This window comes from Nomia melanderi, chromosome 12 (assembly GCF_051020985.1).
Source record: "Nomia melanderi isolate GNS246 chromosome 12, iyNomMela1, whole genome shotgun sequence".
In the NCBI taxonomy this organism is placed as follows: Eukaryota; Metazoa; Arthropoda; class Insecta; order Hymenoptera; family Halictidae; genus Nomia; species Nomia melanderi.
Genome location: NC_135010.1, coordinates 5,733,051 through 5,746,491, shown reverse-complemented (window position 1 = coordinate 5,746,491; position 13,441 = coordinate 5,733,051). Strand labels below are relative to the sequence as shown.

The 13,441-nt window shown below is 32.9% G+C and overlaps 1 protein-coding gene across 2 annotated transcripts; it reads right to left on the bottom strand.

The window, feature by feature from the left end:
* Positions 1–1,767: 1,767 nt before the first annotated feature.
* Positions 1,768–12,934, bottom strand: LOC116426255 (pickpocket protein 28). Of its 2 annotated transcripts, XM_076372948.1 has the most exons (12): positions 12,815–12,933; positions 11,880–12,016; positions 11,586–11,773; positions 10,257–10,407; positions 10,042–10,187; positions 9,712–9,808; positions 8,898–9,161; positions 8,125–8,230; positions 7,007–7,063; positions 6,514–6,643; positions 4,746–4,852; positions 1,768–2,741 (listed from the first exon to the last, which is right to left on the bottom strand). In XM_076372948.1, exons 1-12 carry the CDS (start codon positions 12,867–12,869, stop codon positions 2,452–2,454), a joined length of 1,728 nt encoding a protein of 575 aa, XP_076229063.1. In that variant the 5' UTR covers positions 12,870–12,933; the 3' UTR covers positions 1,768–2,451. The 2 variants fall into 2 exon arrangements, with proteins under 2 accessions (XP_076229063.1, XP_076229064.1); XM_076372949.1 differs by lacking the exon at positions 11,880–12,016 and having other exon boundaries at positions 12,815–12,934.
* Positions 12,935–13,441: the final 507 nt, after the last annotated feature.

Genomic DNA, 13,441 nt, shown 5'->3' with positions numbered 1-13,441 from the left:
CCCAGGATAATTCCTACAATAATAACAATAATAGCAATTTGCTATTATCAATAATAGCAATATTATCGATAATAGCAAAAGTTGCTTTGATCCGCGGGTAATGAACAACATTGATTGTTGTTAAATTGGCCTAGAAATCTTCATCGCGAGTCGCACTTGTCATTGTACGGCAAGCGATTAAAAGGATTGAAAATTTCTCGTCCGCAAAGGGTTAACGCTACATTCATTATTGTCCTGTTCCTAAATGATACTACACGAAATGAGGTGCAGTATAAATAGACGATCAACAGCCTTCCCAATTACGAAACTCCTACAAATCATGCTTATCGGTGGAACTGCTTGTTTCACTGCGTAGCTATCGTCGTTCTTCAGGATCAAGCACGGATGACTGTCATGCCTGGTTGGCATCGTGCGCTCGTGTTCATCGTGGGCGAGCTGCCAACTCATTTGGCGCCGCGTCGCGTCGTTGTTTCGTTTCTTTTTTCTCTTCGACGGGAGCAACGAAATAACGATCTCCAGTTCTGAAACACCGGTCACTGTTCATCAAAGTTTACATCTGTTTTTATCACGCTTAATTGGAATTTTATTGTCGGTGCCCGGACTCCCATGTGTTTATGAAACATTCGGGTATGCATTTGAAACGCAACGGCTGAACTGCGGTTCTTCGTATATATTTATGCTTGTGAGACGCCCAATTTTGAGGAACATTAAATAAAAAATGGTACAATAAATATTCGACTGAATTTTTGGGCTTATCGTTAACGTTCGCTTTTATTTTCGTGTATCGTTTATTACGTCTTTATAAAATAGTATGGAATAATGTGGAACGTTGTCAAATTTGCATGAAAATCTACAGTCTAATAAAGAGAGATACTATAATATCATTTAATCCTCTATAGGCTGAATAGGTTTCACGGTTTTTTCGTGAATACAAAAAGATATAGTATAAAATTAACAAATATCAACCTATAAATACAAATTAACAATGTATTCAGCAGTTTGAATAATTGTATTGAAACGAAAATGCGCTTTAATTTTGAAATTACAATGACTAACTTTCACGCCTGAGCGTATAAAAGTTTGTTAATTAACACGTTGACTGGCACGGTGGTCACCGGTAATCGGAACTTCAAAATCGCTTAAATACAATTACAATAAGAAAACTGATATCGAATAAAAATACTTAGTAACACAAACAGCTAGATAATAGTGTAACCAGTGTACTGTGATACCAATTCATTAATAATTATTTCTAATACTATTTGCCTTTGTTATGGAAGAATATGTATTGTTACGAAAAACGTTCGAAATTCTCGTGACAGTCAACGTGTTAGTTACTTCATTTTATTCGCCACTTTTTCATGTAAAATAAATCAACAAGATGCTAATATATTCGTATGTGACTTCTAAGTCACACAGGCCTATAGAGGGTTGCATAAAAGTATTTATTCCACTTACACATTTGTGTATTCAGAAAAATTCAGAGCTTATTCTAATCGACGCGATTTAACCCTAATCGTACCACGTGTTTTTATAACAAATCACACCACGATGTGATTCTCAGTCACTTATGAGAATAAAAGGAACGATTAAAAGGTTATTGTTTTTGTTTATAGGACCCAAATTTTAAAAGCCTCAAAAAAACTGTTGGAAATGCAATATGAAATAATCAAAAAATTTAAGTGAAAAGTTCAAATGCGACTCAAAGTCACATCGTGATCCGATTAGAGTTAAGAATGAATGTAAACAAATTTCGATTAAAATATACATTCCACGTTTATTTATTATACAATCAACACGCTCGATGAAGTATACAAAATTTCGTTTAATTTGAATTGATAAGTTCGTTAAATATGCAAATGTAATTTGCTTTAATTAATACTAATAAAACTAACAATGTCTACCAATAAGCTCTATTATCTAAGAAATTTTGTTATCACTGAAGTCAATGAACTCATTGCATTATGCAACGATCATATATTATGCATTCGCAACATCTCCAATCGTATGAAACACATTGAAACCGGAATATTAACGCAGGAAACTTATTCTACAAGAAAAAAATGTCGAACTTCTAGTGTCCTAAATCAACGTTAACACGTTAACTGCCACGATAGTTTCGAGCGTTTTGTATGGTAATAATGATTCTTTCATGACAAAGGTAAATGGTAATAGAAATAATTACTAATGATTTGGTGTCACAGTACTCATATTACGTTGTTATCCAGCCACTTATGTCACTAAATATTTTTATTTGACATCAATTTTCTTATTGCTATTGTTATCGAGCAATTTTGAACTCCGGACACCGATCACCGCGGCAGTCAACGTGTTAAAGAATTGTACGAACCCTATATTTCGATCACTAAAAATCAATCATCGACAAGTAAATGTTCTAATAAAAAACGGTGACTTTCGTTTCACGAAAGTATTTTATTTTCTTGGTAGCTGTTACTCACGGTACGGTCGGAGTCCATCATTCCTAAAACCAAAAGTGCTTTTCTGGTTCTGTCGCGGAAACTGTTCGTTCCAAACGTAAAACACGCATTTGTCAGCTTTCCTCGGGTCTTTATTCACCGGTCCCGGGGTAAATAACTTCGAAGCTGGTGGCAGATTTTCGTTTCGTAATTCGCGTTTCTCTTTGCGAGCGGCGAGCAGCTCCGACGTCAGATAATAAAGAAACTCGATGAAACTTATCACCGAGCCGCCCAGGCAGAGTCCGAAGATCCCTCCGAACGAAGCTGAAATTGTAATTCGATTTCTCACGTCACATCAGCTGGAACATGTAATTTACTTATTGTCGCGTCTTCTATTGTTCTTAGGTCCTTTCCATTTAATTTTGATGTAACTTTATTTTCACACGTTAAGCGCCACGAAAACCTTAGCGTTTCGCATAACACTAATTCTTTTAACCCCTTGCCTTTCAATAACGTGTGAGCCTCATGGTGAACAATTTAAATATGATCTAACAAACATAAACATTACTAAATCCTTTTGAATTCAAATGAAATATTATTCGTCCGTTATTAATTATTATATTGTAGAGCAAACGTAGATATAGAAAAACCATAGAATGGTCCTCTTTTTCTGATAAATTATTACTGACAAAGTTGTTGTATCTATCACAGGTGAAAAATAAATCATAGGGCAAGGAGTTAAATCAATAATTTCTTTTTAATTGTACTTCAATTGTTATACAATTTAATTTATAAAGGATTAATGTTACAATTATCTGAGCAACGCACAAGGAATACACTAGCTCATTTTGTTCAGATTTGAACAGTAAGATTATACAATTACATTTTATAATAATGTAGGTACGTTCATGCTTTAAATTATTAAATGGAACAGAACAAAAAGGGGTTAATTGATTTTGTCGATGAGATTATATTCTATGCTGTAACGTGACAACAGTGTAATGAAATATTACAACCCGAAGATGCTCGTAAACAATCGATATAGCGATTGTTTGTCAGAAACTATGAAAGGTAAAAGCAAGACGAATTCCAATTAGTCCAATCGATCGAAACGAATTAAGTGAACCGGGTGTATCAGTTGTACCAGCGACTCGAATTATAATTGTTCACCGTATTCCAAGAGGATGAAAATAGTCCTCTCGTTAAAATCTGAGATCCTTGATTGCATCTCGAAATAATGTTCCTCTACCTCGGTAAATTACATTTGAATCTAAATTGCATTTAACCAACTTTATCATTCTGTTTCCTTCATTTAACTAGATTTCTTGTTTCCTCATCTTCTTCGACTATGCACTTGTCACGTCACTGTTAACAATTTATTAAACGGAATAGGTATCCTATATTTAACGTAATTTACATTTACTCTGAGTATTAAGTAATTATACTAGAAGAATAATGAAGAAATTTAGCTCACAAAAAAAGGTATCTGGAAATTAAAAAAATGATGAAACTTCGTGCGTAAGTTAAACCTGATACATTTTTTCCGGTAATTATCTCGAAAACAGTAAAAGATAGCTAAGAAAAGTTTGAACAAACATTGCTCTCTCATCTATAAAATTGCAAAATAAAATTTTTCAAAACACTCCCACCATCAGCCCTTAAAATTTTCTTTTAACTTTGCAATACTGTAGGCAAAAAAGAACAAAAGAACTTTTTGTTTAAACTTTCTCTCGCTATCTCTTACCGTTCTCGAAACAATTCACAGGAAAGAAAAATTTTCATATTCTTCAAATGGTGGTTTCACCCCTTCAGAGTCAAATTCGGCACGAAAACAAAATTTCAATTACTTGCTCTACTTACCCACGACGTTTCATAGTTTTTAGAATTTCCGGGTTCAATAACTTCCCCTGTCAGAACACATGTGAATGAGACTCGTTACTTCAGTTCAAGGGATTAACCCCTTGCCCTACAGTATCGTGTCAGACAAATATAAATATCACTTAATTCTCCCAAGTCCAAATTAAATAATATTTTTCTATTATTAATTGTAATGCTGCTGAGTAAACGTAGGCATAGGATAAATGTAGAATAAAATATCTCTATTGACTGCAATTGGAAGAGAAATCGTATGGCAAGGGGTTAACTAAACGAGGTTCAGCTTGCTACCGAAAAACGAGTGAAAGTTCCCGTCCCAATTTCCCAGGAATTCTTTTTCTGCCCGCTTTCGCCTTGTTTTATTAAGCGTTCTCTTCTATTAGCTGTTATACGGCACGGCAAGGAAAGAACTCGTACATGCGTATGTACACGTTTCGAACAAGTTTTTCTTACCGAGGAGACTATCCCAGCCCAGGATGGTGTCCTTGCGGTACTCGAGGTAGGAGCCGTCCCGGAAATATACGTAGAGGAACGAGATGTTCTTTATATTCAAGCCGTGCCTGTAAAGAACCGCTCGTGAAATTTCTTGTTCGTGAATAGGGGGAAAGGAGCTTTTGCTTGCGATGCTTTTCACGGCGGTCTATAATAAAAGGCATCAACGATGATATCCGTTTTCACAGTAATGCATTGTATTATATTCAAAGGTTTCGGCCTGGAATATCCATTTGCATAACAGTAAACTCTCTCACACATCGTAACGATAGTTACTACTTCGCGGATGGTGAAAAAAAGGACTCGAAAATGATTCTGTTCGATTGACTGAAAAGTCTCGTCGTATTTTTCAATGAAATTTTATATATCAGGTATTTCATATGTTTAATACGTTAATATATGTTTAATGTAAATTTAGTGTATTTAATATAAACTTAATATACTTAGGATAAATTTAAAATATTTAGTATATTTAATATAAATTTAATAGATTTAATATTAATTTAATAGCTTTAATATGAATTTAATATATTTAATATGAATTTAATATATTTAATTTATTAGGTCTATACCAAAAAATTCTGTCCGATATCATCTAAAGTTTCCAAAGAAAAGTCATTCTACAGAAATGAAGTTCACAAATTACCGTTACGCTGGCAGGAGGTCGTTAGTACAGATGAAAATTATATTGTACAGTAAATATTAATAAACCTGTTGAAAATATATTACTATCTTTTAATTAAAAAACGGATAGACCTTTCTGGTAGATTAATATTTACATTGGGACACATAAAAGCAATGTTTGTAAAAATTATTGTCTTTTATTGTATTTTTATTTGATGTTCGATGTTTAATGTTCTGGCATCAGTTACTGATTCTAAATAAATATTAATAAATTAGTATTAATTTATTTTTAAATTTTTCAACTACGAATTAACATCAACTATGCACTGCATATATTTCGATTTAGTAGTATATTACGATGTGAACGCCATATTGAAAAGTAATACAACGAGACATTTTGGCCCATTTAATAACAAATGTATTAAAACGTTACAAAGGCGTACGCAATATGAATGATTACAGGCTCGTGAATTTTATTTGTACATGGGAAATATAAATTCTGTTAATGCATGACGAAATAAATGGTTTTATAATAATTGGGAATGTTTTTATTTTAATTTCGAAGGAACGGTTTCGTAAATCATTTTATAAATAATATAATATTCCAATGTTACAAAGGCAGGTAGGAAATAAAAGTTTTACTGGTTCTTGAATTTCATTTGTAAATCGAAAATATAAGTGTATAGAAAATAAAAAGTAACAAATTTATTTAATATTTACTTCAATCTTGATTTAATTGATTCTAACCGTTATAGAATTATTTATGAAAATGTGAATTCGTATAAATGTAGGTAACCTAGTTATTCCAAATATTAAATTTGGAATTAATATATGCAGTAATAAATGTTCCAATATTTTTCTTTGATTTTATATTTATGTTAAAATAATTAGGACACGTACGCTATTGGAATTATTCGTCACCTGTGTTTTACGCCATTTTAACGGATTATGACAAAAGTATTTTGCATTTTATTAAACTTATTGCTCCTCTACTGCAGCAATGTTGTGGCTGTATAGAATTATTTAATGGTATACATATTTCATATTTATCAGGATTCTTTTCAATAAAATATTTCCCCAACTACAAAAGTTAAGCGACACTTACGTTATCTCGGAGTCGTAACCTATGTCACTTAGCTGAATCGATTCACTGAATGCATCGTACGTTTCGTCGTTGCATTGTGGAAGACAATTGCAGTCGTTTATGTGTGACAGCGGAACTTCCGAAAGACGTCCTGTTATACATACAAATAAATAAAACTAATACGAGGTTGTTGAAAAGATTGAATTCGAATATTCATCAAAATAAATGTCACGTTCAACTTAAATGATATTGCCAAAAGATTATGTTTTCCTTTGAAATTAAACAATTAAAATTATTTAAAATTACTTCAAATTATTTAATTAAGTAATGTAATAATTTATTAAAATTCAAATTATATAAAATTATTTAATCGAGTAACATAATAATTAATTAAAATTAAAATAATTGACTAAACTAATTATTATTTATATGAAATGAAATTTATATATTTATTTAAATGAGAATTACAATTTCATAAGCGATAACATTGCAATAATATTCTCTATTTACTCACTTCTGTGTGTCAAAATGCAATCCACGTCTGTTAAATAGCAAGTACGTGTCTCCGGATCTAGTAACAAATTAGAGAATCGTATATTAACATTGCAAAAATAATATACTACTGTTAGTTTAATTTCATTCCTTACATTTCTTCCTAAATTTCTTAACAAATAAATAATTATTAAAACTCAATAAATATGTTTTAATTTCGATACTTGTTCATGTTTCTACAGGAACAAAATATTTTTATCAATACACTATATAATCAAAGTGACTGCAACGGTGGCTACACATAGTACTTCGAAGTTTCTGAAGTTGAGGTCATTAATAACACAAGTTTCGATTGAAGTTTTTCTTCCGCACGAATACTTTGTAGCCTGACTATCGACACAATTCCAAGCGAAAAAATTATCATCGCGTTAAGACAAAAGTATCATTTCAATTATCGTTTGCACTTATATACGCTGCCAATAAAATTATCAACCAATAATCAATGAAAGTATAATGTGTAAACTATTTTTAACGATATAATAGAACTTCTGAAACCAGCAGTTATATGAATGTTTAATATTCTAAATTGGTATTCATGCTTCGTTAAATCTTTGTACATCATTTTCCTTTTCCTCGATAGAGGTACTGAAATTAAAAACGTTCCCACGTTTCATCCCCTTCTGTTAATTAAAAGAATTTCGTAATTAGATTCGATTCTGCATACATTACATATTCCTTTTCACCTGTTTTTCTATCAAATCGACAATGATAATGTAATGATAAATTCGCGAATCGTGAAATGAATATTTCATCCCTCTAATTTAGAATATTTAAGAAATAAATCACTTAAGATAATTTAATAGCAAAATATTTCTATTTCCTTGAAAGAGGGAAAGAATATTTGAATTCCAAATAAAATAACGAATATGAAAATAAAATCACTACATGGTCAAAGAAGTAAAACAATAAATATTACCCTTTTTTATCGTGCAATCCAAATTTTAATTTACTTGGTAATAATAAATTAACAATCAAATAATAATAGCTTGACTTGATTACTTTACCTTAAATTAAAGAACAAAGAAAACTCCTTAACAATGAATCATCAGCTTTCTGATCTCGACCAAACAAGTTACTTACGTTCGTCAGGAAAGAAGAACGGCAAACATCCACAGGGACTGTAAGTATTTTTCTGAATACACTCCGATATACACGTTTGATAGCTGTACTTCCGTTCCCCGGGACTCTGAACATCATTTGCCAATAATTAAAATTATTTTCTCTAGCAAAGGTTCACAAATTAATTTAGAACAGATCACAAATAATTGAAAATTACAGTCTTACCGTATTTTAGATTAACCCCTTAACGGCGTTCTAATGTAACTCTTTCTTCGCTTAAATTTATTGGTCTTTTTTACAACATAATTAGATTTCGAACAGAGAATGATGTTTGTATGTAATAAGTATGATAATAAAGGAAATAATAAACAAATACTTACACAACAATTTTTACGAATGCACCATATAGCGACTATCGCTGTTAAGGGGTTAAAAGAAAAGTTTCGTTTACTTTAATTTTTCAAATAAACCTTATGTTGGTGACGGTCTCCTCAATTATAATATTTTCTTTAGTCCAATAAATCTTCTAAACAAAATATGAGAAAAATGAAACTGAAAAGAATCATTGAGCTCCTAAATACAATGTCCTCTAAACAAAATATAAGAAAAATGGAACTGAAACGAGTCATTGAGTTCCTAAATACAATGTCGTAGTTTATCATTTCTAATAACAACATCTGTAGGACTAATTTCATTTTCATTCTGTAAAACATAGGATTACGGCGGTCACAAATATGTGACGCTGGCAGCGAACGTGTTAAGTAGAAAAAAGAACGTTAGCAGGATCCGTCTACCTCGCCGTCGAACAGACACATCCTCTTGCTCAGAGGGATGTTGCGGATGTCCCTCGAGCTTCTCACCCTCGTTCCGGAAAGCGTCAACGTCATTACCTGGCCCGGGATCAGAGATGAGGTTTGCGCGCCGACATCCGGATAATCTATCGAATCGTGTACCAGCACGTTAGCGCCCACGTACTGCCTTATCGAGCTTTTATAGTTCGCGGCGTCGATGTTCAGGGCGACTGATAAACCGATATCACGGCCTGTACCCGGTACACGCTGTAACATTACGGTACCGTTTAAGTCTAGGCATTTTCAAGATGGCGTAGCTCAATGGAATCCTTATCACACGAAGGTGAAACGATCTATTTACCAAGGAAAAGGAACCTTTTGACGGCCAAATTTTCATACATATTCGAAAAATGCCAGACAATTTTATACAAAGATACATGATTGTATAAAAAAACGTATATTTCGTTCAATTTTGATTTAACCCTTTACGGACGATTGTCGGCATTTCAGCGAGATGAAATTTTTATATTTGGAAAACTAAGTCGCAGATAAATGATTTAATTACTTGAACAGCAAGAGATCAACACATAGTTTCCTATGAATTATATACTATAGTGGGTAATATATTTATCTAGATAATTGTTTGTGCCATTAGATGTTACAGAAAATTGTGTTTTATGTCAACGATAAATGGAATAGAAAACACAAAGTAAAGAATGATTTAAAAAGTTAATAAGAAAATAATTTGATAAGTTTTTTAAATTAGTTACTCTGTAAATGAAATGTTTGAGTACAGTCTAATTCATTGTCCTTTTACCAGAATGTCTCCAATACCCGGTAGAAACTGCGAGGAACTGTCTGAGTCAGGCTCTTCTTCGGTCGCCGTTATATTCGTCAGCCATGAATCGGAATCCCTGAAGAAACATTGAACATACTACTTCACACACTAAAATGCTAAAAACAATAAAAGGCTCAAAGTGAATAATTCACATAAAAATCTGAAATAATGTTAAAAAATCTATATAAGTATAATTCATGAAAATTTCTAAAAATTTATATAAGTATAATTTATCAAAATTTATAAAAAACTTAATTTAAGTAAACTTATGAAAATCAGGATTGAACTTAAATCTTTAAGATTAATTACTCGTAATTTTTTGATAGATCATAGTGATAATTGAAACCGCAGCAGAAACCCTCGTTCGATTTCACCGTCTTGAAGATTTTATTGCAATTGTAAAGCTGTCCGAGCCAAGCGCATCTTACCAACAACGAACTGCATGGCTGCATCAGCTGTAATACAATAAATATGCAATTTTGTGTAAACGATTTACTGGTCTAGTAAAGAAAAGTATTGTTCACCTCGAACATTAGTTTCTCGACTGAGTAACCAAGAGTGTCGAGGACCCAGGACGCGGTCGCGTTATCGATCTCGATTTTATCAGGTCGTATCAGTTTCATCAGTGAAGAAAATAGTTTATTGGTCATACTGATGTCGAACCCATTTATCAATCTATCACAATAAATTATCCCATAGAATTATGTACTACGGGTTATTTATAATTATCTTACAAATTGATATAAGTTTCTCAATTTATACTGATTACAAAGTATAATCAGTGGTAAGATAATTTTTACGTTTGTTTTCGAATTATTCATTTAGTGAATCATTGTAACTGATTTAACAATACATTTTTGTAAAATGTTGTATGGTGTATAGATCAGTGACAACTATAAGAATGTACTAATGAATATAAATTAAATAGATCGTTAAAATCGAGCAAGAAAGTATAAGTGAGTAAGAATGAATGAAACTTAATTAATTAGTAAAATTTCTCTCATTTCATAGAAACGTTAATGGAAGGAACAAATATCTCCCTAATTATTCATGCACATGTTCATTATATTAATATTATTACGACTAAATAAATTGTTCCTCTGTAAACATGAAAGTCTTTTCAATTAATCAAACAAGGGAAACTATCTATTATTTTTTTAATTATATAACATTGTAGAAAAACAAATTACATAGAGTTTGTATGAGAAAACTTTCAGCTCAGATTGAATTAAACGCAAAGGAAATTGCTTCGCCTAATGTACCGAACGTTCACGCGCAAAATTCCCTCTACTCTGTTGTTTACTTTCACAATTTAAATTTTAATTATATAGCCCCGATACAGACGTGTTCTAAAGGAAACCTTATTTCAGTGAAGAATCAAGGTAGAATATTTCTGACATGCTGCCAAATGAAGCGTTTTAATTAGCAACAGTGAATTAAATGTCAGATGACCGTAATTTACAATTATTGACAAGTAAAACGTTGAATTCCGGTAATAATACAAAACGTGCCAATCAATTTATTTTCCGATACAATTTGCATTAATTATAATTCTTTCAAAATAGTCACATTGGTGTTACAATCAAAAAAATTAATTGATTGATTGATTAAAAGAATTTACTGACGTTACTGACGAAAAAATACATGTTTAACAATAACAACTATAACCGAAATGAATAACCTAATTTACTCTGTTCCATCGTAAGTACCATGTCTGTTCCTATTTCAATTTCCAAATTTCCATTCAATTACTATTTCTATTAAAACAAACAGACATTCCAGCCCCAGCATTTCGAAAACTCGAAAACTTCTCAAATTACGGAATCACAAGAATGATACAAAACATTACTTACAATTTCTGTGCAATTAGATCAGCATGCTCCTTGTACACTTTATTGTTGTTACATATCGTGATGCCAGGGAACTGTAAATCCTTGATCGGATTCGAAGTGTCTATAATAGTCACAGTAGGATTGTTCGAAAAATGTTCCCAAAGTCGTAGCATCAGTATCAAACAGAAAACAATTGCTGCTACGCAAATCTACGACAGAAAATATATGCAGACGCGTGTTCAATAGTTTTATGAAAACACACACACACTCACACACACACACACAAATGTTTCCGCGTTTTATCGTTCCACGTACCGCAAACCAAACATTTCTATCGAAACTGGTTCTGCCTGTAATGATGTAACGAAACCCATGCAACCCAGTATTCTCGAAGTACACACGAAACGCTCTCTTCAGAGTTTGCATGCCACTCAATCGACCCAGTTTCCCACCTACAAACAGGAAATGCGTCGAAAAGAATTTTTGATAATAAATTCGAAGCTACAAAGCAGCTAGTGGATATCGATCGCGTAATTGATCGGAGATCTTTCAGTGAAGCTATTCGATTAGTTGGACGCCTCGTCGCGCTGTGCTGTGAAGTCGTTTGCTATCGTGCTAAAGCATGCTCCCAGATAACAACATTCCTCTTCTTTTATTCACTCGAAGCAGTGAATTCCGATACAGCACTTGATGGAGAACGAAGAATTTAAATAAGCGTGCGACTATGTAATTCAAATCGTTGACTGGAAAGTTCTTTATCAAAGACTTTAAATTGGCACTCGAATATATGGACGGGCTGAGAAATAATGAAACTTTCGTCTATATTTCGAGAACGAAATAAGATTCATTTTGTTACTTTGTCTCTTCTCTATAAACATGTCGTACAGTTTTTGAGAAAATCCATTTTGAAGAAAAACTCAGTTTTTCAGCTTTGAACATTTGTCGCGTCCTAATTATGGAAATGTTTAAATACGTTTGCAATGTCATTAAAATTTATTGTGTCAAGGAAGGGCTGTAGAATAATACTGTGTAGGAAAAGTTTGAAAACTATTCGTAACTAAGACACTACAAATGTTCAAAGTTGAAAAATTGAGTTTTCTAAATTGATTTTCTCAGAAACTCTGGCTGGGAAATACTATTAAGATCGCCCATTAAGCCTTATATAACAAAAATCGTGTTATCCAGTGTAATTGACAAAATGGATCACTCAAAATACACACTCGAGTTCTCATTACTCGCCAGTCACTCACCAGGCTTGCCCATTTTCTTAGGCGAATTATAATCATGCCGCGGTAGAGTTTTCATTCTGTCATATCCAATGACAACTTTGACGGATACCAAATACGAACGGTCGACCAAACTAACCGTCACGGGCTCTATCAAACGAATGAACAAGTCAGCCCGCGATACGTCGGGAACGATTCCAAGGTACACCGACACCGTCGTGCAATTCCATTTTCTATCAATTTCACCAAGCTGTTTCTAGGAAAGGCCATTATTAGGCATTCGGCGACCCTCTGTCCATAACCACTTAGGCAAATGATACGCAGCTAAGAGTCCGGAAAAAATAGTAGATCGCTGCAGATCGATCGATGCTTTTTCATGGTCAGCGAAGTGTTTCGTCGCGGGCAATAAAAGTCTGGCTAATAAAGCACTTAGCTGGATTGACAAACGGGGAATGGAAATCTCGCACGACTTTCAACGCGATGACCGGTCGGAATATCGGTGAATAGTAACTTTATATGAAGAACAAAGGGAAATACTTAACACATTGCGTACTGGCAACGAGAAATCTCGTTTTTATATAAAGACGCTTAGCTATGCAATTTCTCTAATTACTATAGTACTTAGAAAAATACGAAATTTGATTCAAATTG